The 25,129-nt window shown below is 40.0% G+C and overlaps 1 protein-coding gene across 7 annotated transcripts in view; it reads left to right on the forward strand.

Moving 5' to 3' along the window:
* HTT (huntingtin) overlaps positions 1-25,129 on the forward strand; it is a 168,339-nt gene that overhangs the window by 89,572 nt on the left and 53,638 nt on the right. For all 7 annotated transcript variants that reach the window (XR_012645326.1, XM_074992401.1, XM_074992396.1 and 4 more), the window contains 11 exons: positions 748-870; positions 1,583-1,821; positions 3,107-3,249; positions 9,754-9,961; positions 11,115-11,256; positions 12,051-12,230; positions 13,578-13,754; positions 14,045-14,121; positions 16,169-16,307; positions 23,358-23,480; positions 24,740-24,953. Coding sequence is in view for 6 of the 7 variants with exons in the window: in XM_074992401.1 (XP_074848502.1) it covers positions 748-870; positions 1,583-1,821; positions 3,107-3,249; positions 9,754-9,961; positions 11,115-11,256; positions 12,051-12,230; positions 13,578-13,754; positions 14,045-14,121; positions 16,169-16,307; positions 23,358-23,480; positions 24,740-24,953 (1,765 nt within the window). In the remaining variant the exon portion in view is untranslated. The remainder of the gene's footprint in view (positions 1-747; positions 871-1,582; positions 1,822-3,106; positions 3,250-9,753; positions 9,962-11,114; positions 11,257-12,050; positions 12,231-13,577; positions 13,755-14,044; positions 14,122-16,168; positions 16,308-23,357; positions 23,481-24,739; positions 24,954-25,129) is intronic.

Below are 25,129 nucleotides of genomic sequence, written 5' to 3' on the forward strand. Positions count from 1 at the left end.
ACTTGCACATTTTGTTAGGCTTCCTTATTATCGCCCTAGAACTGAATTATTATTTAAATATTAGTTCCATTGTGCATCTTGGAGCATTGTGTAAAATTGGGGGTAAAATTTGACAGTCTCTTCCTCTGGATGTTAGAATTATGAAGGGACACAATTAACTGAAAGTTTCCTTCGCCTAAAACTATTTTTACTTATTGTGATACTTGAGATCACTGTCAGAGAAAGCATGAATGATCTCCCTCCACTCCTAATATTTTTTCTAATTAATCTACTTTAAGCGTTTGATAATTCTTTGTTTATAGTTAACATACTTTCCCCTTTTTAGATCGTTTTTTCTCACAATAAATGAAGGATGTGCTTAACAAAAAAACAAGTAATAAAGCTACAGAATTAGTGCTTATGAGGCAGGCATAATATCTGAAATAACTTCTAACTCAGGTTTCAAATTGTTGTCCTTTTAGTGCATGCCTTACCAGTACACTGCAATTGCTTTTAGATGGAGCCAAAATCAAAACAATGCCATGGCTGCGCCTGCTATCAATACTAGTCCCTTATGATTTTTCTTTTCTCTTGGTTATCTAACTGAAGTACAGCTTTAGAAGTACAGATAGCATACGAGTCTCATACTCAGGACAAAATAATCAAGATACAAAGGGGTTTGGTGTTTGGATTTTTTTTTATTTTTGGAGCAGGAGTTGCTACTATATTCAATAGTGAATATAATTTTTTTTCCTTTCTTTTAAATAGATGCATATAGATTCCCATGAAGCTTTGGGAGTACTGAACACTTTGTTTGAAATTTTGGCTCCTTCTTCCCTCCGTCCGGTGGACATGCTTTTAAGGAGTATGTTTGTTATTCCCAGCACACTGGTAAGCAATCAGTGAGGGAGGCTGCAATCCCTGTTTGATGCACCTTAACACATTTATGGCTATATCATATAAATTTGTGACTATCCTCCGTCTGATTGTATCTTTATGAAAAAGACAATTTAGTGTGTTCATACATGGCAAAACTGTAGTGAGTGTGTTTAATTTTCTGCAGTGTATGTAATTTTTTCCCAAACCCTTGTGAAGTTAGTTTGATAACATGTTCAGAAATAAGGAAGAACTCACTAGACGGGCTAGTTTGCTTTTGGGTTGGTCTTTTAACTTTGAGATGATGAAAAATGAAGAGCCTCCTGATGTAGAAGGAATTCTGTAACCTGGTTTTATTAGTAGGTAAATATGTAACAAAGCAGGATCGCCGTTGTATTTCCTTTTCTTTTTTTTTTAAATGGGTTTTTTCTGTGAGGACTTATTTCACAAAAAGTGTCTTCAGAAATACCCATTTCCTGGATCACACAGCATTGAGTGCTCTCAAAGACAAAATGATTTCCAGGAGCTATCATCAACATTCAGCTCCTGGGAGCCAGACTAGTGGCAGAAGTGAAGGTAGGAAAGTTTAACTGATGCGTTCGCTACTTTGAACGACCATGTTTATGAATGACCTTATATAAGATATAATATGTTCTCCATTTTATTATAGTTGTCATCTCTCAATCTGCTGCATTTTTTTGGTTTTTTGTTTTGTTTTGTGTTTTAGGCATCAGTGAGCACTGTTCAGTTATGGATATCTGGTATCCTAGCTATCCTTAGAGTTCTGATTTCACAATCAACAGAGGATATAGTTCTATCACGTATTCAAGAGCTTTCTTTCTCTCCTTACTTAATATCATGTCAAACAATTAACAAGCTAAGGAATGGAGAGAATAGTGTACCCACACCTGAAGAACAAATTGAGCTGAAACAGTCTAAATATTTGCCTGAAGAGACATTTTCTAGGTATGTTGCCTTCTGAATCTGTAGGTTTTTTTTTTTTTTGTAAAACTTGGGGTGAAGTATTGAGTGTCAAGTGCAACGGAAACAACTTTTATATTTATCTGGATCAAGATTTAGGGATAGGTTGAGGACTGGGGTACTGAAGGATTGAATATATAAGATAGAGGTATGTAATTTTGTTTAAAACTTTTTGGCGCTCTTGGGTTTTTTCCCATGCTGAGGTTAAATGTACCAGTGACTTCCCTGGGGCCAACATTTCACCCTGGGAATTGACTCTTCCTTCCCCCTTACTGTGGCCTGTATTCTGTAACGTTGCCTCAATGGCACATAGGTGCGATGTGTTGGGTGACTTTCTCTTCCATGCAGATGAAAGGGTGAACAGCTTTCTTTTTAAAATAATAGGTTGTAATGTTGGGTCTGCAAAGCAATTTAAGAGGGATTTTGGATCTGGTTGAGTTAGAAATACTCTACTACTATAGCAATGTCATCCCTCCAGGTGAAGTTTGAGATGCTTATGAGAGGATCTTATCCTCCAGTTCATCTGTGAGGAGTTGTGATTTCGGCATAACTTGGACTGGGAATTTTCTTACATTTGAGACTTGCTAAGAGAAGGATTGGAGAATGGTTGTGGTTGAATTTTTAGTCTAAGGTTGTTGTAAGCTTTTTTACGTTTCCTTGGGCCTTTATTTGGCCAAGTATATTTGTCTACCTTCAGATGGTTCAGTGATGGCCTATGCTAGCAATATGTATAGCTGACAGAGAAGCGGAGTCTTTGGTTATGTAGACTTGACGTCTTTCATGTCTGTTTCAGGGAATGGGAAACGTGTTGTGTAAGGTGGAAATCTTTTTATAAGCAGCTTAGTCTTGATGCCCCCTCATTTTGTCTATCTCTTGGGATGACAGCATGTTGGGTAGGGTTCTAGGTGTCTGATTCATATTGATTGCAAGGGTGGTGATTCATCAAACAGTGACCATTTGTGATTTGATGGCTGATGAAGTTTTGCATAATTGAGGACTGGGTCCTTAGACACATAGCATATACTCTGGTTTAATTTTTTTTACGAAAAAATTCGTCCAAAAGCTGGAGCTGAGTTTTTTCCCTGACAGTGAAGAAAGAAAGAAGAACATTGAAAAAAATATGAATATCAGTTACTATTAAGCAGGATTGCATTTGGTACAGATCAATCTGCTAAAACTTCTTGTCTCAGTAGTGAAAACCTGGCTGGACAGATAGGAAGAAGCAGATGTGTTTATTTTTCTGACTCTGTTGTGTGGGGCTCTTTTTTAGGTTCTTATTGCAATTAGTGGGCATTCTATTGGAAGACATTGCTATTAAGCAGTTGAAAGTGGACATGAGTGAACAGCAGCACACTTTCTATTGCCAGGAGTTGGGTACACTGCTCATGTGTCTCATACATATCTTCAAATCAGGTAATAATTTCAATATATTATGTCATGATGATTATAGTTCATTTCAGTTCTCAATCAGTTTAATGTGTTTTTGAAAAATCTGTTTTAGTTTGAGAATATTCATTGCATATAAAGTATCTTTTCTTCAGTTTCTGTCCATATCAGAATCTGAAGTGTTATCCTTCCCCTGCACCCCTTTGGATTTTTTTAATGTACACACAGCTTCAAGGCCTGTTTTTATACACTATCCTTTTAGCAGAGCAGACCTAAGGGATGTTACTTTCTTTGTGACATGGCAGAAAAGAAACTTTACGGTGGGACAGCTCGCCTTGTTGGAGTTCTAAGCAGTGGCAGCCAGGTCACAGGCAGAGTTGGCTAGAGGTAGACTGGCCACCCTCTTTAAGACATTGTGGTGGTGTTCCTCCTGGTGATCTTTTATTCATTAAACAGTTGGGTTTTAAGTGTCCAAAAGAATTCCATTTGAGAAATGCAATGCACATCGTTGTGCTTGCATTGGATTTTCTCTTATGTTCTCCAGATAGTTTGGTTTAAGTGTTGAAGTGGAAACTCTACAACAGTAGGTTCAAAATCTTGGTATGATTTATTCAGCCTTTCATTATTCTATGAAAATAGATCCACCGCTTTTGAAAAAGTATGAAATTAAGTTTACACATGTCAGGTTTGACTGCAGTCCTATACTTTTGTTAGGCACACCAAATTTGGACCTTGAATAATGTACTTATCTCCAAAAACAACAAGAAGTCCTGGGGTACCTTAGACCAACAGGTATTTTGGAGCATAAGCTTTTGTGGGCAAAAACCTGGTTTGTCAGACAAAGTGGGTCTTTGCCCATGAAAGCTTATGTTCCAAAATATCTGTTAGCCTATAAGGTGCCACTGGGGTTCTTGTTTTGGAAGATACAGGCTAACTCAGCTACCTCTCTGGTACTTAGCTCCAGTAACTCCAATCTCCTGCCCTGATAGCAAGGGGCCGCAGGCTTTCTCTTCTTTGATTCTCTGCCCTTCACCCTTTTATTTCTTCCTTGTAGGACCTTCCTCTTTCCTTCTGATTTTTTTCAGCCTGCAATATCTGGCCTGTCACAGCAAGAGCAAGCTGGATCCAGCTTAGTATGGATCTTTGTTCTCCCACCAGCCTGCTGTTCTACATGCTTTCTCCTCACTGATCTAACAAGAGTACTATACCATCAGAGCTTCTCCTGGGGGCATTGCTGGCTATTATAAACCAGCCTAAGCCTGCCTGTAGCTTTTCCACATGTCTCCTATTCCCTTCTTCTGTGATAACCTGGTCTGATTCTCTACCTGGGAGAAATATATCCTATTCCTTTGGTTTGCACAGTCTGACTTGTTTTTTGATGAGGATATCCTGAAGCCAGCACAGCCCCTCTCCTGGAAAATGTAGGCAGAGTATGCCTCCTGAAGCCCAGAATTTCTCCTTTAGCACTGAGGCCTCAATTCTGTGCCTGTTTCCCTTGTCAGAAAGCTGTCTTCTGTGCTTCCTTTGAATGTGTTTTGAAGAGTTAGGCTAGTTTCTTGGGATTTCCATTTTATCAGTATCTCCACAGGCAGTGTGAGGTCCATGCGGTATCTCTGATTAGGCCTTCTACCCCACTTCTGTGGGTTCACAGCTTCATGCCTTTTCAGTTTTGTTTGCCCCAGTCACTCAACTTGGCTCTGTTCACTATGATTCTTTCGGAGCCTTCCTCATCTTGTTTGGAGCCTGTTTGTTTCTTGTAAGAATATGCGCACACAGAAGAACAATATAGTAAAGCACAGGTTTGTGGAGTGAGCTGTTTATTTGCCCATCGTGTCTATTTAATTTGAGGCGTGGATTGTCTGCATAATAACATCTTACTATGTGTATAGCACTCAATAAAATAGGTCCCTAAACTGGTTGTGGCTTCTGTGCACCACTCTAGTATAAGTTGCATCATACCATGTAGATATTGGTAGTTTTGGAGAACTTTATACTTATTTGTTGATACCCTTTAAGATACTTGGGAAGAAAGTAGTAATCCAAGATATGAGATGAAAAAAACCAGAATGAGCTTTGCTTCTGTCTACTCATGGTGACAATAAGACCTCTTTGAAGAGAGATCTATTCCAGTTCCTTTTGAACTCTTCTGTAACTATTTCCTTAATACTGTAAAAACAAAAAAGCAGTCCAGTAGCACTTCAAAGACTAACAAAATAATTTATTAGGTGATGAGGTTTCGTGGAACAGACCCACTTCTTCAGATCAGATCATAGCCATACAAGAACAGACTCAATATTTAAGCCACAGCAAGGTTGACAAATCAGAAAAATGTTTTTCTGATTTGTCAACCTTGATTACTATGTTTGGTTGTCTGTGGCTTAAATATTGAGTCTGTTCCGGTATGGCTATGATCTGAAGAAGTGGGTCTGTCCCACGAAAGCTCATCACCTAATAAATTATTGTTAGTCTTTAAAGTGCTACTGGACTGCTTTTTTGTTTTGATAGTATATAGACTAGTAGGGCTATCTATATGTTAATACTGCGGAGTTTCATATCTGGCAGCTGGGAGTTTGCCACATATTCAAATATTCTGGATGATAAGAGAGGTATACCTAGCAATGCATAACACTAAAGAAAAACAAGGTAAGATTAACAAACCAAAATATATGCAGAGTACTTTATTTACCAACAACAGCAGTATTGTACACTGTAAACTTATACTGTATTTGCTGTACTTATTTGTATTTGCTTTATATTGTACTTATGGAAAATCTAACAAATTTACTTATGGTTAAAATGTGGGTTATTTGAGCATTCCAGGTGATATAGTGCCAGATATGAAAGTTTATTGTACCGCTACTAGTATCCTGCCTAAAGGAGTGCTTGAAATGCAGCAAAACAGAGGACCCTTGAATGTGTGTTTCACTTCAGGGCTCTCCAGGAGCTTTAACCAAGCCTTTAATGAAATCGCCTGAACCCAAACATATTAAACAACTTACGGTTTATCTGGTGTTTTCGGGGGTGGGGGGGTAGAATTTAAAATCGTAAGCCTTACCACTCTTCTGTGGGCATGACAGTTTGAAACTGTCTAGTAAATTTTAATCCTATAGTCTTAACCTTTTTTGTTGCATCTTTTTCTGTCTGTTTCAAAAAGAGGCATTGGTTCTCTTTGAAGCAGCTCTTAATACTTTGGAAGATAAGCATAAAGACCTTTGTACAAGACTGGTGGTTTCCTCACCACTATTGTTTCAAAACTGTCCTGAAACTTTCAGCATGTCATCAGCCTTTACCAAATGGACTATCAGTAGGTGTTTCGTGACTGTATTCTCAGCAACTCATTTTAGAGGGTTGTCTCTCATCCTACTGTGTGATTGGGCAGTTGAACGAATAGCTCAGTCTGTATGAATTGACCAGCGTGCGTGCACAATGCAAGCAAACAGTAGGAAATTCTCAGTCAGTGCCTTTCCTTTGTCATTCTTGGGCGGGGGGAGTCTTCTTTGACTCCTCTTCCTCCTCCTCCTCTTGCCCTTTGTTTCAGGCTATGGCCAAATGCTGCTATTGTTAGCTCTAAGTCATCTGTGAGAGCTTCTCCTGCCCATCTCCCCCCAAAAAAACTTTGCATCCAGGTTATCTTTCATCTTGATTATTATCCCCCTCCTGTTCTGACTTCCATGTTGCTCTATTTTATTCCATACAAAATAGTCAGATACTTTTTCTCTTCTGATACAGTGAGAAGGGGGACCTGAATGTGCTTTGCCAAAGTCTGTCTATTGTCCCATTTGAATAACCTGTCTGTTTACCACTTCAAGAAGAGATGTATGATAGTTCATTTTCAGCCTGCCTTTCCATTAATATTTCCCCACATTCCACCCTATTTGAATCCCTTAACTAGTTCCCACTTCTCCATCTTTTCCAGTTCATGGTTCTTCTTCTTTGTTTTTAGTTATGTGCACGTCTAACCTCGCTTGGGCGTGTTTCTGGCCTCTGACAGGTTCAAAAAATTGTTCACCCTCTTTTCCTTCAGCAGTATGTAGAGAGGTTAGAGTACTTGAATAGGACTTGGTAGAATGGGGTTCATATGTCCTGCAGTGTCTTGGGCAAGTCACTAAGTCATATGTAAAATGGGAATAATAGTACTTCTCTACCTCGCAGATGTTGTGGTAGGATAACCACATTGAAGATCATACAGAGTACTGGTAGTACTGTTTTCTGCAGCACACCTTATCTGTGAAGCACCCTCCTGAGTTATTGTGGCTGGCTACTGGCATCTCATGGAAATGCTTGTGGTATTGTGCCTCCTCTTTTAAAAATGTTACGTTGACACTCTTCAATACCAAGGTCCCTGAAGACTGAAAAACAAAACCCTCCAATCCTCTTTGCATCATAGAGAGCAGACCATCAGGAAAAAAAAAAAAAGCCCTGGACCAAATCTCTCGTCAGTGCTGGTCATACCACATTTCAGTGCTTATGATGCTCCAAGCATCTCCGGCATCACCCATGTGCCAGCTGCTGCTGGAACCCAGAGGTCTATTGCTGAGTTGAAGAGCTCTAAGCTTCCTGTCTCCACTATGGCATTGTCAACAGCACTAATGGAGGCTGCACCAATAACCGCTCTGATTGTCACACCCCAATACTGCCATCGTAACAGTGCTGACATAGACTGTACCAGCTTAGCACGCAACACCCTGTTACAGTTGGCACCTCACTCTTCACCCCAAAGTTCTCAGCACTGCACCACTTCCTTCACTAGGAGGCTCTATTTGTGTCCTTGACCTCAGTGTCCCCTCTTTTGTCCACTGACATCTTATTGGGACCAGCAGTCCTAAAGCAACAGTTATCTCCACTATCTCCCTGCTCTTGAGAGATGAAGATGAGGTTGAAGGCATATTCACTCTTCATTCCTCCCTGATGAGAGCGCCTATGGCAACTGGACCATTATGATCACAGTCCACATGTGCACACATACCATGATGGTATGGTCACTGGTGGGACCACCTCGGCACTTTCATGGGTGGTCCAGCCCATGCAGGGGAGATACTGAATCCCCATATACACCATCAGAGACCATAACTATTGAGACAAGGGATAAAGCCATGGCAGAGCAGGAAGAGGACACTGCTGCTGCCAACTCAAAACCCAACAATAATTTATCCCTCTAACCAGCTGAGGCAGTTATGCCTCCACCCCAACCACTGCAGATGACTTCAGCTACTTCCAAGATTTATACAGAAGATTGGCCAATGAGCTCAAATTTGTTCTGGAGGAAGTGCCAGTGACCCATGAACTAACGGACGTCTTACAGACATCTTTCTCATCAGAGATATCTTGCCAATTAATGGGGCTAGGAAAGAACTTGCCAAACTCCGGCTACTATGCCTGCAACCAAAAGAGCAGACAAAAACATTACGTGACCTGGAGAGGATTGGTGTTTTTATTCACACATCCAGCACCCAACTCCTTGGTAGTGGAAGTACCCAGTGAGAGAGGCAAACATTTTTGGTCCAGACCTTTGATAAGGATAGTAAGAGGTTGGACCTATTGGGTTGCAAACTATGTTCCTCCTTCTCATTCAATTCAGAGTGGCAAAATACATGACACTTTTTGGCAAATAAAACCACAAACTGTAGAAAGTTTATGGATTTTTTTCCTCCCTCCAGAATATCCTTAATAGAGAAAAATTCAAATGACTGGTCTCCAAAGGGGAAATGATTGCACACATGGCCCTCCATGCGTCCTTAAATATTACTGACACATCAGTGAGGTACACCTTAACAGCTCTGGTCACATGATGGGCCTTGCAGGTAAATTCCTCAGCATTCCCCTGAGAAATGCAAAATATAATTGAAAACCTCTGTTAACAGAGGAGCAGAACACATCTATCAGTCAATAGGAAGCATGCCTGCCTCTCCCATGCCCTTGTTGTAATAGTAACTACTGCCCAGACCTTTTGTTTAACCTTACATATGCCAGCACATTCCTCTTTTATCCCTATCCTTATCCTAAGGTGCCAACATTCCACTTGTGATTTTTATAACTTGCTGGAACTAAGATGGGCATCTGTCTTATGATCTTAATTACCTTAGTGTTGTGTGTTTAAGCTAAGTTTAGAGCTTTGGTGTCCAACACATTAGCTGCTAACCATATGTGGCTGTTTGGATGGTAGAGAGTGGATAGTTGCATTGAATAATATATTTTCACAATAATATGTCTAGTTCACTATAGACATGATGGGTGTAGAGGATTGAATTTGAGATGAAGAGCCAAGAAGTATGTATTGAATCCCAGTTGTTGTTGTTGGTTTGTCTTGTGACCCTGGACAAGTCATTTAACATTTGTGCTTCTAGATCAACGACTGTAAATAGGGATAATCTAATTTACTTACTTTTACAGGAGTGTTGAGGATCTGGTTGGTTGTGAATGAAGCAGTTTAAATTTTCCAAATGTCATGTCCCACCGATGAGGTTTTAAAAAAACATTCTCTGTACAAACAGTAGCATATATGGTCCTTCTTAACATGTTTGTTCTTTTCAGGGATGTTCAGAAGAATTACAGCTGCTGCCAGCAGGCTTTTTACAGGAGATGGGTCTGATGGTAGTTTCTACACCCTTCACAGTCTGAGTAGTCTTGTTCAGCTAATGATTCCCACACATCCTTCTTTAGTGCTTCTCTGGTGTCAAATTCTTCTGCTTGTCAATTACACCAACTACAGCTGGTGGTCAGAAGTTCATCAAACACCAAAGTAAGGCTGTTTTTAATGTGAATTATGGGTGTGCTGCAGTAGGACTGTCTATCATACTGATCTTTAATTTCTGCAGTTAAAATACTAGTTTAATACAGCTTATATGAATTTCTCAGATATTAAACAAATGAGTACTATATGTGGTAGAATGCTGAAAGAAATCACGTATATTTGAAGGAGTATGTACAGTCTTCAGAGAGCCATGAGGTCAGTAAATTCTAACTACTGTCTGCCAGATGAGAGTGTTGTATGTAGAACTCCCTGCCAGTTGTTCTTTCCCCCTTTTAAAGTTGGGGGATTCCACACTGCATGCATCTGATTATAATTGTGGAAATACTTTGGGGAAAGAGCAGTTTTGTCAGATACTAGGATGCTTCTGGCTTCATAAGTCCATATCAACCTCTAATTTCATCCTCCAACTGCCATGCAACCAGTGTTGATCATGGAGCAGTGATTGATGTGTAATAATGGAAAGATCTGTTGGCTAAGCAGCCACTGCTTAAAAAGTCCTGTCTTTTGAAATGATCTGTTTTCAACGGTCTTAAAGTAACTGGTAAATAGGTAGATTACAAATTGCACTGTCTAGACTGAGTGACAGTGGATGACAGTAGTAGTGAGATCTTTATTTGAAAGAAAAGATGACATGTTGTCAGACCTGGATTAGAGCAAGCAGTCCTGGCCCCGCCTGTAACATGATTGTTTTAAGGCTACAGTTAAATAATCAAATTACAAATTTGAATAATAAACCATGGGACACACTATGTGGGTTAACTAACAGAACTTCTGTCAGTTCTTCCTATTTCCCCAGTTTACAAGCACCATCTTTCTTTCATCAGGATTGGGTATCTATCTTAGCCCACCGCTGCATTAGACGCTCAATCACTGTATCTGGGTAGAGAGAAATGCTGTGTTATATCAATACATGGAAGGCTCTGTAGCCCATATCTCCTTATAGCCCTGTCTGTCAGCCATGTTGTAATATATATTGAATAAGAGAAGTGATAAGATGTAATCCACAACACTCCACAAGAGACTAAAGAAGTAATCATGAAGCTATTCCTGTTGAGGAAGAATTAAAATGGGTTCATTTAAAATTAAAATTGAATATCTATTTTGACCAAAATATTAGCAATAAAACATGTTTTCCTTACAGGAGGCATAGTCTTTCCAGTACTAAATTGCTGAGTCCCCAGATGTCTGGAGACACCGACGAATTAAATTTGGAATCTAAATTTGGCATGTGCAATCGAGAGATAGTACGAAGAGGAGCACTCATTCTTTTTTGTGACTATGTTGTAAGTTTAAAACTGAATTTTAGACCAATAAGTGTTTTCAGATTTTACTTGGGACTTTATCTTTGAGGTGCAGTGTGAGATTATTTTACATATAGATCTCACTATGGGAAAAGTGAGAGATCTTAATTGCATTTACTTTTGGGGAACTACGTAGAATTTTTATATATCAATTTCCACTTCTGAAAGTGGCTACTTTTTTTTTTTCTTTTGAGATGTGTATCTTAGTATGATTATTGTAGATACTCATGTATTATCTTAGGCACTCTCTATACTGATTCTTGGATGTTAATTAGTTGCACATAGATTATGGTTTTATGTGGATTTACTAGAGGATCAAATGAAGTTGAATGATAATCTGGTTATTATGCAAATGATCATAGTAATAAAGTTTAAGAAGAAATGGAATATATCCACTTGTAAACCAGCTATTTTTAACATACATCGTCCAAAGTTCCACATGAAAAATTACTTGCTTTCAATTGTGCACAAATTGTATTGGGTTACTTATTTTAGTAATGAAGTACTTACATGAGTAACGAATAGTGACAGAGAGCTGTTAGTCTGTATTCTATCAAAACAAAAAAGCAGTCATGTAGCACTTTAAAGACTAACAAGATAATTTAGTAGGTGATGAGCTTTCGTGCAACAGACCTGATCTGAATAAGTGGGTCTGTCCCATGAAAGCTCATCACTTAATGAATTATTTTGTTAGTCTTTAAATCGCTACATGACTGCTTTTTCATTTTTACATGAGTAACAATATTGATAATAGAATTTTTACTTTTTCCCCATAGTGCCAAAACCTGCATGATTCAGAACACTTGACATGGCTAATAGTGAATCATGTTCAAGATCTGATTCATCTGTCTCATGAGCCTCCAGTACAAGACTTTATTAGTGCTATTCATAGGAATTCAGCAGCCAGTGGTCTCTTTATCCAGGCCATTCAGTCTCGGTGTGAGAACCTTGCAACTGTAAGTTTGATTCAGGCCTTTCAATAATGACACTTGTCTTTTATGTTAACTGTATTTAGAAACACTTTGGATACTTTTGAGTTTTTTACACCACTAAATATGTTCTTAGTGCATAACTTATATGTATTGTATTAATGCCAAAGACAATTCTTGGCACCTGAACTATATTGTCCTTAGTGCTGCTTATCCACGCATATATGTAGATATGATCTCTCTGTCCAAAGAGTGTACAAGCAAATGCTAACTAAAACATACCAAGGTCTGTTCTGTCCACTACCCCACATACTTACAGCTCTTTGGAGAAAAGTTAGTTTAGGCTCCCAAGCTTTTTTATTTACAAACTCAATTGTTTACCTTTATAGCCTTCCTACTGTCCCACAGAGTGCAAGCATACCTAGTCAGGTGCTGTGTTACAGGTTCATTAGAAATGCAGCATGGATCATGTTCTTTTTCTAGGCACTCCTATACTGATTCTGTTTAATTCACTATACATTGTACTCTTGAATTGTTAACAGTTAAAAGGTGTAGCAATAACTCTGTAAAAGCAACCATGTTTATGTAATAATTTGAGTGTATTCAGTATGGAGAATAATAAGACTATTTTGCCCAACTGCCAGTCCACATTCCTTCCATTCTGTGCAAATCAAAATAAAGTTCTGAAATGCAAATACCTTAAATTAAAATACCATTGAAAACAGTCTTCTCCCTCTCTGTACTCCCTCAGCAAAGTGCTGGAGTATCCCTGCTGTTCTTATCAATCACATTATCTGCTGCTATAATCTCCTTGCGTTCTTCTAATTTTTACTCCCTTGTCCTCTGCCTCTACGTAGGCATTATCCCCTTTATCCATAGACTTTTTGTTGTCTCCCATCCTAAAAAGCTGCTTTCTCTATGCTCCTTTTTAATGTCTTTCATTTTGCCATAAATTCACACTGTCATTTGCAAAGTTTTTTCTAATTCCACCCCAGATCCTGTGTCCTCCCTTTCTTCTTCAATTGCACTTATTCTTGCTCCCTAAATTCTGTGCCACTTCTAATCACCGCTGCTTTGTACAACTGAACAGCACTCCAGTTGCTGTTGACCAAGTCCTTTTCTGCTCATAGTTACATTTAAAAAATAATTAGACTCACTTGACCTCGAACTGGCTTAAGTGGTAATAGCTACATGACTTTCACTTAGTCATGCTATATACTGTCTTTGTAATCACTATTCCTTTAGGCTGTAAGCTCCTAGTCAATGGAACCAGTTGCTTGTCTAGCTCAGTCCATCTGTTCCAGCACCTTTTTTTATTTTACTGTGCAAAATAAAATGAGAAAAAGTAACACTTTTTTTTCTCCTACTATTTAGCCAACAACACTAAAGAAGACCCTTCAGTGCTTAGAGGGCATTCATCTCAGCCAGTCTGGTGCTGTGTTAATGTTGTATGTGGACAAACTTTTGTGTACTCCATTCCGTGTGCTGGCTCGCATGGTTGACACACTTGCTTGTCGTCGAGTAGAAATGCTTTTAGCTGCAACTTTACAGGTAGGGGGAAAAAAAGTAAATATACTAATCTTTAAACTAGAGTTGCTGATATTGGCAAATAATTGAATGTGATTTAAGTTAAAGTACATTTTAATTATTTGACAGTGATGTTTTGTGACAAGTGAAGAACAGAATGTCATGGTGGCTAGCGTGTATACTGTTTCATCCAGTGTTGTGGTCTTCATATTGCTTATTAATTCTTTCTTGTTCTTCTTGGTTTGTTGAAATACATATGAACAGTTTCATTCATATTGTGCTTCATCTCTGTGTTTTGTCCCATTTTTCTACAGAACAGCATTTCTCAGTTGCCAGTTGAGGAACTGGATAGAATTCAGGAATATCTTCAAAATAGTGGATTAGCACTAAGGTAAAATATTAGTAATAGGTCACTGATCATAACATGGTATTTTTAAAAGAGCAAATTATGTGGGTGCTTAATGAGCTGACACTGCTTTTTAAAGTTGTCTATAAAGGCGGAGGTGTACAAAGATTTTCCGTGACTTGAATACATTATTAAAATATATTTAGGTCCTCTCTATGCTGCAAGATGGAAACCATATTGTAGCTCTTTCTGTCAGGGAGAACCACATTGTAACTAGGTACCTTGGCAGACCAGAAATTTTAATTAAGATGAATTTTAAAACGTCAAAGCAGCCTGGAGGTCTCCAAGGATATTTTCCGTGGATCTGCTATAATAGGGGAGCAGGGGTGTGGGGTGGGGAGAGGGAGAGACATGACATGAAAATCCCAATCCTCTGTATTGGTGATTATCATTTTCATACAGTATTTTGAAGATGAGTAGCTCAGACAAAGTCCAGGTCATGTTATCATGTGAGCACAATAGTTTCTATCAATGCCAGAATCTGTCAGGCCAACCAGGCACTAGGATGCCTGAGAGCGCGAGTGTTGAACCAGTACAATATCTGACAGTCCACTAAACTGAAAGTGTACAAGGCTGTAGTCCTGACCAGTCTCCTGTATGGCTGTGAAACCTGGACTTTGTGCAGAAAACATATAAAACTGCTGGAGCGCTTCCACGCATGCAGCCTGAGGTCCATATTGCACATTCGGTGGCAGGACAGAGTGACAAACCTGGAAGTCCTGGACAGAGCAGGAACCATGAGCGTTGAAGCCACAATTCTGAAAGCCCAGCTTCACTGGACAGGGCAAGTCATATGAATGGAGGAGTCGAGAATCCCTAAGCAGCTCTTCTACGGTGAACTCTCCCAGGGCAAAAGGAATCAAGGTAGGTCTCGCAAGAGATATAAAGACTGCATGAAGGCCAACATCACTCATGCTGCTTTAAAACCAGATCAGCTAGAACAGCATGAAAAAGACCGAACAGGCTGGGGTGCTCTTGTACGACACACACGACAACTTTGAAGAGCAGCAACGTGTATGCCTCATTGATGCTCATGAGAGGAAGAAAGCAGCAGCAGCCGTACCAAAAGAACCAGGGCATTTCCCTTGCCCCCACTGTGAACGCCCATGCTGTTCAAAGCTTGGGACTCCTCAGCCACATGTGAGTCCACAACCAATGAGCTTGTGCAAGCTCAAGATGTCATCGTGGGACATGAGACTACCTACAAGTACAACAACAGTTTAATTTTGCTTGTGTAGAAAGGTTCATGATGTCGTTTGGTTTTAGTACAGCCTTGCAAAGATCAGGAGCCCGATTCATTTGGCTCCCTGTGACTGCTGGTTAAGAATAACCCTGTAGTCTTCAGCAGGAGTTTATTGTATCCTAGTGGAAGGAGATGGTGTGGGGAGGGGGAAGAATCTGTTTAGTGGACATCTGTATATGCCGCAGCACATGTGTAAAACAAAATTTTGTTACATGGGTTGAAAAACTTAGATGGCAAGGTTGGTCAGGACTCCTCACAGGACTTCCTGGTTGCTATGTGGTTGGTGATGGTGGGGGGAGTTGAGCTGTCAACCTCTACCTTAAATCTCTGTTTTTTTTTTTTTATATAGATATATAAAAAGGGGTGTGTGTGTGTGTGTGTGTGAGAGAGAGAGAGATTGAGAGAGAGAGTTGTTTTCATTTTATAAAGGTGTGGGGGTCAAACTTACAGGCTTGCTGTGTAAAAGAGGTCACCGGTACAATTGTTTGAAAACCAATGGTCTAAAATAAAGAATGGCTTTCAGTAAAATACATCTCTATTCCTGATCAACTTTTCAAGACAGTTTGGTTTGAAGATGGTGCGTTAAAGTTTTGGTTTAAATGTGTAACTCCTTGATGAAAAGCTTAACTGAAAAATTCACTCTCTGGCATGTCAAACTAGTAATTAACTATCTATCTTGTTCTCTATTATTTGCCCCAAGTATTCGGAGTATGTGCCTTATCTGTACTTCCTGGATCGTTTCCATTTTAAAATTCAAATTTTCTGATGTGCATGTGTCTCTGTTTTTAGGCACCAAAGACTTTACTCACTATTGGACAGGTTTCGGCATACAGTAGCACCAGAAACAACTAGCCCTTCACCTTTGGTTACTTCACACCCACTGGATGGGGAAAACCAGCCAGCCTTAGAGAATGTAATTCCAGACAAAGTAAGGACATATTTAGAATAATTCATAGGGAAATTCATTGGCTATCTGTGCTATAACAAGGTTTTCTGTTAGCAAAATAAATCTGTGAATGAAGCTTTTTTTAGATTCCTGGATGGTGCTCTTTATACCAACCTGAATAATCTGGTTAAAAAAACATCAGCTACCTCTTAAGTTCTGCAGCTAACCAAATATCCTGCACATATATTTCTAGCTGTGATTTAAACTTACTTTTTGTAGTTCTTTAAAACTTTTTAGTCTGTAATATTCATGAAGAGATGCACATTATGTCGGCATGCAAGAAACTGTTTTGTGGAATGTCCATTTTCTATTTCAGAGCTATTCCTTATAAAACTTCTAGGTACCATACTTCAAAACTCCTCAACTATGCTTTTGCTTTTTGTATTACTGTCCTGATTTTTTTCCCAAATACCTCATTTTCTTCAGGCACTCTTCTTTGCCTAAGTGTAGCCATTGGGTTAGGGAATCCATACAGTTTCTGGCTTCCAACAGCTGATGTCTTATTTAAACTTTAATCTATCACGTGGTCCTTCCTCTCCTTGCAGTCCTCTGTCGACCTTCAGTGGTCGTGTCCCACAATAGTCTCTAGCAGCCTTGAGGCTATTGTGTTTTGGTCTTACCTGAAACTACATTCTGTTCAGTGGGATCTGATCCATTCACTGTTGGGGCATATGTGCAGCTCCACTTGTCTGCTGGGAACAGCCAGTCTACCTCCTTCCTATTCTTCATAGAATCATAGAATACTAGGACTGGAAAGGACCTCGAGAGGCCATCGAGTCCAGCCTCCCTGCCCTAATGGCATGACGAAGTACTGTCTAAACCATCCCTAATAGACATCTATCTAACCTGTTCTTAAATATCTCCAGCGATGGAGATTCCACAACCTCCCTTGGGAATTTATTCCACTGTTTGACCATTCTGGCAGTTAGGAACTTTTTCCTAATGTCCAACCTAAACCTCCCTCGCTTCAGTTTAAGCCCATTGCCTCTTGTTCTATCCTCAGAGGCCAAGAAGAACAAGTTTTCTCCCTCCTCCTTATGACACCCTTTTAAATACTTGAAAACCGCTATCATGTTGCCCCTCAATCTTCTCTTTTCGGAACTAAACAAGCCCAATTCTTTCAGCCTTTCTTCATAGGTCACATTCTCTAGACCTTTAATCCATTCTTGTCGCTCTTTTCTGGGCCCTCTCTAATTTCTCCACATCTTTCTTGAACTGCAGTGCCCAGAACTGGACACAATACTCCAGCTGAGTCCTAACCAGTGCAGAGAAGAGTAGAAGAATGACTTCTCATGTCTTGTTCACAACACATCTGTTAATGCATCCCAGAATCAGGTTTGCTTTTTTGCAACAGCATCACACTGTTGACTCATATTTAGCTTGTGGTCCACTATAACCCCTACATCCCTTTTTGCTGTAGTCATTCCTAGACATTCTCTTCCCATTCTGTATGTGTGACCCTGATTGTTCCTTCCCAAGTGGAGCACTTTGCATTTGTCCTTATTAAAATTCATCCTGTTTAGCTCAGTCCATTTCTCCAATTTGTCCAGATCATTTTGAATTATGACCCTGTCTTCCAAATCACTTGCAGCCCTCCCAGCTTGGTATCATCTGCAAACTTAAGCGTACTTCCTATGCCAATATCTAAATTGTTGATGAAAATATTGAACAGAACCTGTCCTAAAACAGACCCCTGCAGAACCCCACTCATTATACTTTCCCAGCAGGATTGAGAACCATTAAGAACTACTCTCTGAGTACGGTTATCCAGCCAGTTATGCACCCACCTTATGAGTAGCCTCATCTAAGTTGTATTTGCCTAGTTTGTTGATAAGAATATCATGCAAGACTGTGTCAAATGCTTTACTAAAGTCTAGGTATACCACATCCACCGCTTCTTCCCTATGCGCAAGGCTTGTTATCCTGTCATAGAAAGCTGTCAGATTTGTTTGATATGATTTGTTCTTTACAAATCCATGCTGGCTGTTCCTATCACCTTACCATCTTCTAAGTGCTTGCAGGTAATTTCTTTAATTACCTGCTCCATTATCTTTCCTGGCACAGAAGGTAAGCTGACTAGCCTGTAGTTTCCTGGGTTGTTGTTATTTCCCTTTTTATAGATGGGCACTATATTTGCCCTTTTCTAGTCTTCTGGAATCTCTCCTGTCTCCCGTGATTTTTCCAAAGATGATAGCTAAAGGCTCAGATACCTCACCTATCAGCTCTTTGAGTATTCTAGGATGCATTTCATGAGGCCCTGGTGACTTGCAGACGTCTAATTTTTCAAAATGATTTTTAACTTGTTCTTTTTTTTTTTTTTTTTATTTCAACTTCTAACCCTACCCCTTTCCCACTATCATTCACTATGTTGGGCGTTCCTTCATCAGACTTCTTAGTGAAGACCGAAACAAAGAAGTCATTAAGCATCTCTGCCATTTCCAAGTTCCCTGTTACTGTTTCTCCCTCCTCACTGAGCAATGGCCCTACCCTATCCCTACTCTTCCTCTTGTTTCTAATGTATTTATAAAAAGCCTTTTTTGTTTCCCTTTTTGCTTGTAACTAGTTTGAGCTCATTTTGTGCCTTAGCCTTTCTAATCTTGCGCCTGCATTCTTGTGGTGTTTGCCTATATTCATCCTTTGTAATTTGACCTTGTTTCCATTTTTCATATGATTTCTTTTTTATTTTGAGATCACGCAAGATCTCCTGGTTAAGCCAAGGCAGACTTTTGCCATATTTTCTATCTTTCCTACTCAGTGGGATAGTTTGCTTTTGGGCCCTTAACAATGTCCCTTTGAAAAACTGCCAACTCTCCTCAGCTGTTTTTCCTCAGTTTTGCTTCCCATGGGACCTTACCTACCAGCTCTCTGAGTTTACCAAAATCTGCCCTTCTGAAATCCATTATCTCTATTTTCTGGTTTTCCTTCCACCCTTCATTAGAATTGTGATCTCTATGGTTTCATGATCACTTTCACGCAAGCTGCCTTCCACTTTCAAATTGTCAACCAGTTCCTCCCTGTTTGTTAAAATCAAATCTAGAAACAGCTTCCCCCAGTAGCTTTTTCAACCTTTTGGAATAAAAAAATGGTCTCTAATGCAGTCCAAGAACTTATTGGATAGTCTGTGTCCTGCTGTATTAGTTTCCCAACATATATCTGGGTAGTGGAAGTCCCCCATCACCACCAACTCCTGGGCCCTGCATGACTTGGTTAGTTTTTTTAAAAAAAGCCTCATCCACCTCTTCCACCTGAGTAGGTGGCCTGTAGTAGACCCCTAGCAGGACATTGTCAGGGATCTTTCCATCTATCCCTTGGGCATCATCGCCCCCGTGGGTCAGGGGATGCAAGCCTTTGGCCATTAAACATCAATGCAGGCACATGAAAAATCTAAAGTTACCTAGGCTGCCATTTAGCAGCCCCCTGCAACGGTCACTCTGTGTCAGTTGGTTCACGACAGATATCACCCTTGTTTTTTACCCCTTTTAGCTTAACCCAGAGACTCTCAACAGGTCCATCCCCACCTCAGTCCACGTGTGTGCATTTTTAATATATAAGGCAACACCGCCCCCCTTTCTGTCCGTCCTAAGCAGTCTGTACTCTTCCATACAAACATTCCAATCATGTGTATTGTCCCACCAGGTTTCTGTGATGCCAGTGATGTCATAGTTGTATTTATTTATTAGCACTTCCAGTTCTTCCTGCTTATTACCCATACTGCTTGCATTTGTATATAGGCATCTAAGATACTGATTTGATCTTGCCTCCCTGTTTTTCCCTGACCCTCTTTTTACTCTGACATTGTAGCCCATGCTCCCTCCCATTTCCAGCTCATCTCCTAGGTTTCCATGTAATGGCCTCTGCAAGGATTGAGCTCACAACGCTGGATTTAGCCGGCCAATGCTCAAACCGCTGAGCTATCCCTCCCCCACTTAATAGGTAATTCGTGATACACATCTCCTAGAATTGGAAGAAACCACAGGAGGTCATCTAGTCCAGTCCCCTGCCCTCTTGGCATGACCAGGCACCATCCCTGACGTCTGTTTGCACCAATCCCTAAATGGCCTCCTCAAGGATTGAACTCATAACTCTGGGACACCACACTAGTGTAGGGGCAAGGGAGGAAAAATGAAGTCACCTTTGGTCCCTCAGACAAAGCACATCTTGAATACCTCAGTCCTACACTCCGTTTCTAATTAAACCATCTTCCTTATCTTGGGACAGCTTGCCCCAGTCACTTGCATCAATCTGGTAGGCACCTGAGTTGCATGTTTCCAGGATTCCTTTTCATACTTGCCTTGTGCTTGAGTTGGACCAGAGTTGTTGATGTATATTGATGGCATGCTTCCCTCAATGATGGTCTGCATTACATGGTCACAGGTTTTTCCCCTTCTACATCTGGCTCCTTCTCCTCATGTTGACTGTGGCCCTTTGCAGAAGGTATTTCTCAGAAACCTCACTTCATCTCCTAACCCTGGCCTTTTTTTCCTTCCACCCTACACTAACCAATGTCGAGAACCCACTCCAGAAAATTCAAAAAGCATGAGAACTATTGGAAGTATGATACCACCTCTTTCATAGATAGGGAGCTTTCTCCTCCTAAATTTTTCTAGGTTTTCAGTGTATGCGTAAGCTGAGGACAGGAATTTTGAGTCCTCATGGGAAGTCTTAGTTGGCAAAAGACAGCTGTGTCCTAGATCTTTGAGGAATCCTCAAAATAATAAAAACAAAGGAAATTAGGTTAGTCCTGCCAGTGTACATCAAGTTGGTTGAGTGGCTATGCTTCACTTGCCAAAAGAAATCCACCAGATGTATGTCAGAAGATCTGTAGCATCCAGAAAAACTATTTCTCTACATTGCAGTCATCTGAACTGACTGTCTCTGCGGAAGTGAAACAATTCCCCCATAAAGGGCAGCCACTTATGGACACTGTAGGTAAGCCCAGTGAACATGGCCAAGCAGCCTTTTTGAAACTTCTGCCTAAGTGCTCAAAGCAGCCATGAACTCATGGCCAACTTCCTAGTTTTTGTCATGAATTTGACAAGTTTCAGCTTCATCAAAAGAAAAGGCGAAACTGTTTCACTTCAGTGGTGGCATCAGAAAAAAGTAGATGTTGGTGGATTAAGTGCCCACTGTGGGTAAGATTCATCACATACTATGTGCCATGTATGCATTTGAGAAGTCACACTTCTTGTGCAGTAAGCCAGAAGCCCAATGGCATCCATCATACAAAGTTTCAACACGCAGGATAGGTGAGGAACTATGAAGGAGACATACTTAGCAAGAAAGTTGCAGTGCAAGTAAAATTAAGTGGTTCCATCTACTCAGAGGATGCTCCCCTACCTCCAGCATTGTATATTTGAGTGGTACACCAAGAATGCAACAAAAATGCTGATTTTTATTACTGCAATTGTGTCTCAGCTGAAGTTGGGAAAGTAGGAGCAATGGCCAGTGCAGAGGCTAAAAATAGAAAAATAAGTGGTTTAAATGGGGTTGAAGGAAAGATGTTCAGCAAAAAGGCTCTTGAAGTATCTGTTGAAGATGGTCTGTGTTTTTTTGAAAGGATTGCTAAAAACCACAATTTGCAGAAGTGAATTGTAGTGCATATCCTTAAAAGCTATAAAAGACATAATGATACCCGAAGCAAATGAGCACTTGTGTCGCTAGTAATATGAAGACTGTTTCAGATGCTAATTTTTTTATGGAAATAGTTTATGCGAGTTTCAGCAATCCGTAGGTGATGCCAAACCTGAAAAAATAGTAGTGCATGACCTGTACTACTACTATAAGTGAGTGCGGTGACTTTAACACCAGCAAACATGACAGGTTTCAGCCCTTTGCTCCTGAAATGTGCCTTTAAATGTGAGTTTTAAGTTTGTGTATCCTGATTTTCTGCATTGTGCTGAGACAGACTGAATGTTGACCACCAGATATTCAGCATATTGATATTCAGTCTGGTGCTTCTAGGTTTTTCCAGATGTACCCTTGAACAAATACTCATAGTCCCCATCACTCTAAAAGTAAACTTCCCTATTGCAGTTACTTGTACAGCAGGTCATATCACATTCTTGCAAGACTTTCATCAATACAGAGAAATAATATTGTTCTCTTTTCATAAACCAGGAAATTTGCCTGAGTGTTTTTGTACCAAGGAGATCATTAGTTACTCCTTAAGCCCTAGGGCTACCCAAAAAATTCTATTTAGATAAGACAGTTCCCTTCTGTAAATACTGGCACACAGTTGCAATAAAAACAGCAACAAAAAGAGAATATTAGGGGCCATTTTGTGGTATTAAGTCTGCCATCGCAGATTTTAGTTTCCCACAAGTTTTACGCTCATGTCAGAGGTGTCACCCTGCTAGATCCCTACATACTTTATAATGAAGAAATCTGGAGTGCCAGAAGTTAGACCGTATTTTTTGACACGATACTACTAGATAAATGCTGTCTTCTGTTGGATTCTGCAGGCTTTCTTTCTGTATGTAAAAAAAAAAAAAAAAATTGTATATATGTTTGCATTTTTCTAATTTTTACTCCCTTAGTTTCTCTTTCATTTATGTGCAGTACAGTGGTATCTTGGGCCACTCAACCAGACTGGGTCATCTATGTGCTACATGTTATCTGTTACACCTATCTTTTTCTTTTTCTTCGCTATTTTCCAGACGTTCTCGATTGGCAAATGGACAATTGCCAGAGACCAGATCAATTTTTGTGTTATTGATCTATTATAATAGTGTGTTCAGCAATGCCCCATACTCTCTTTTTTTGTTTTTTTTTGTTGTTCTTTTATTATCCCCTTTATGCTTTGGAAGTTTTGCCTAGATGAGATGACAACTACTAGTCTCTGAAAGGACCCAAATAAGGGTTTAAATCAAAATATGTACACCTTTGTCCCCACAGATAGAAGTAGGCATGGTTAATCCTGTAATTCTGAATTGGTAAAGGGACTGTCAGAGAAGGCTAATTAGAGAGTAGAACCAAACTGAACTGTTTCTAATTCTGTCAAAAGTAAATGTGTTGTAATTCTTTTTTTTAAAGGACTGGTATATTTCACTAGTCAGATCTCAGTGCTGGGTCAGGTCAGACTCTGCATTGCTGGAAGGTGCAGAGCTGGTGAAGAGGATACCTCAGCCTGAACTGAACTCTTTCATGACCAGTAAGGTAATTTCTCTCACATGAGAAGAGAATTTTAGATGATACTTGTTTAAAATGTTAGTTTTTAAAATTATTATTTTTGTGTCCCTGTTCATGTTACTAATAATGTCCAAATTACATTATTTAAAGAAAAATTCAAATTCTTTCAATTTTACTTAATACCATTTGGCTTTTTGCATTTTTACTGAGTTTGAACAACTGAAATAGTACTTCCAGTTCCCCATTGCAAGGTGTTCTAGATAGTGAAGTGCAATTAATTATAAAGTCTGTGAGTCTGTCATGAAGTCAGATTCTGTGACTTTCCAGGATCTCCAGGACTTTAGCAGCAGCAGGCTGTGCGGCAGTGGTCCCCTGGGCTGTCCCTTCTACCCTGCCCCTCCAAGCACCAGCAGAGCCTAGGACACCCCTCCTCAGTGGAGCACCAGCGGCATCTTGAAATCAGCCTCCCCCACACTCCTCAGCAGCAGGGGCACTTCTGAACTCCTTCCCCTCACCTTCAAAGCAGCAGCAGCAACACTCTGGACTTCCCAGATCACCTAAGGTTTAGTCATAGGTATTTGTAGTACATGTCATGGGCAGACGGATAGCCGTGAATTTTTGTTTATCGTGTATGGTCAGTTCATGACTTGTATTATAATTCCCATGACTATATCTTAGTCTGAATTATCTTTCTTCCTGTCCTCTCCCACAAATGAGTGCATGCGTGCATGTGCCATGTCGCTCTCACTCACCTGGAAATCAACATGGATTCATTTGTGTCAGAAAACCCTTACTCCTTGGGGCTGCTCAGTTCCAAGAACCCATTCCAACCATCACCATCCAGCTCACAGTGCTCTGCTTGTGCCCTGTGTGGGTAAGCGCTGACCGAGCTGCATGCTGTGGAGCTCTCTCCTGGCCACATGGAGATTTCAAATTAGGCTCCCAAAATGACTGGATACGTTTGTCTTCAATCTGTCTGTTTCCCGTCTGAAAACTGATTAATTTTCGAGCTCTAATTAGGTAAAATCACAGAAGACTCTAGTTTTATTCAGATGAGGCATGGAAAATGTGGGACACTTGGTGTTTTCTACACAATATAAAGTTGGAATCCAGTTTTAAGTGTGAAACAGAACACACCCTTCACTATGGCAGTCACAAAGACTTTTCCGTAGTGTTGCTCTGTCAATTTGTTGCTGTTGTATTTTGCGTAATAGTACCCAAATGGTTCATTGTTCTTTTTTCCATGGAAATGTGCCTTCTAAACTTCTGTCTATTTATGCTTTCAGGAGTTCAACTTAAGTTTGTTAGCTCCCTGTTTAAGCCTTGGCATGAATGAAATCTCAGAAGACCAGAAGAGCAGTCTCTTTGAAACTGCATATAGGGTAACCCTAGATCATGTATCTACCATTGTTCAAAAACTTCCAGCTACCCACCAAGTTTTTCAGCCATTGCAACCAGTTGAGACTTCAACCTATTGGAGCAAGCTAAGCGATATTTTTGGTAATGCAAAATAGAGATTTTATTCTCTTCATCATACTGTAAAAAAGTGTTATCAAAATCAAAGTTATCTAATAGAGGTGTCCAATTGAAAATCAAAAATCACCACGCTTGTGGTTGTCCTTCCATATTTGCCACAGGACCACCCCCCATCCAGTGAGTGTCCTCCCCCAGAACCA

Source organism: Carettochelys insculpta, chromosome 4, assembly GCF_033958435.1.
Source record: "Carettochelys insculpta isolate YL-2023 chromosome 4, ASM3395843v1, whole genome shotgun sequence".
Lineage (NCBI taxonomy): Eukaryota > Metazoa > Chordata > Testudines > Carettochelyidae > Carettochelys > Carettochelys insculpta.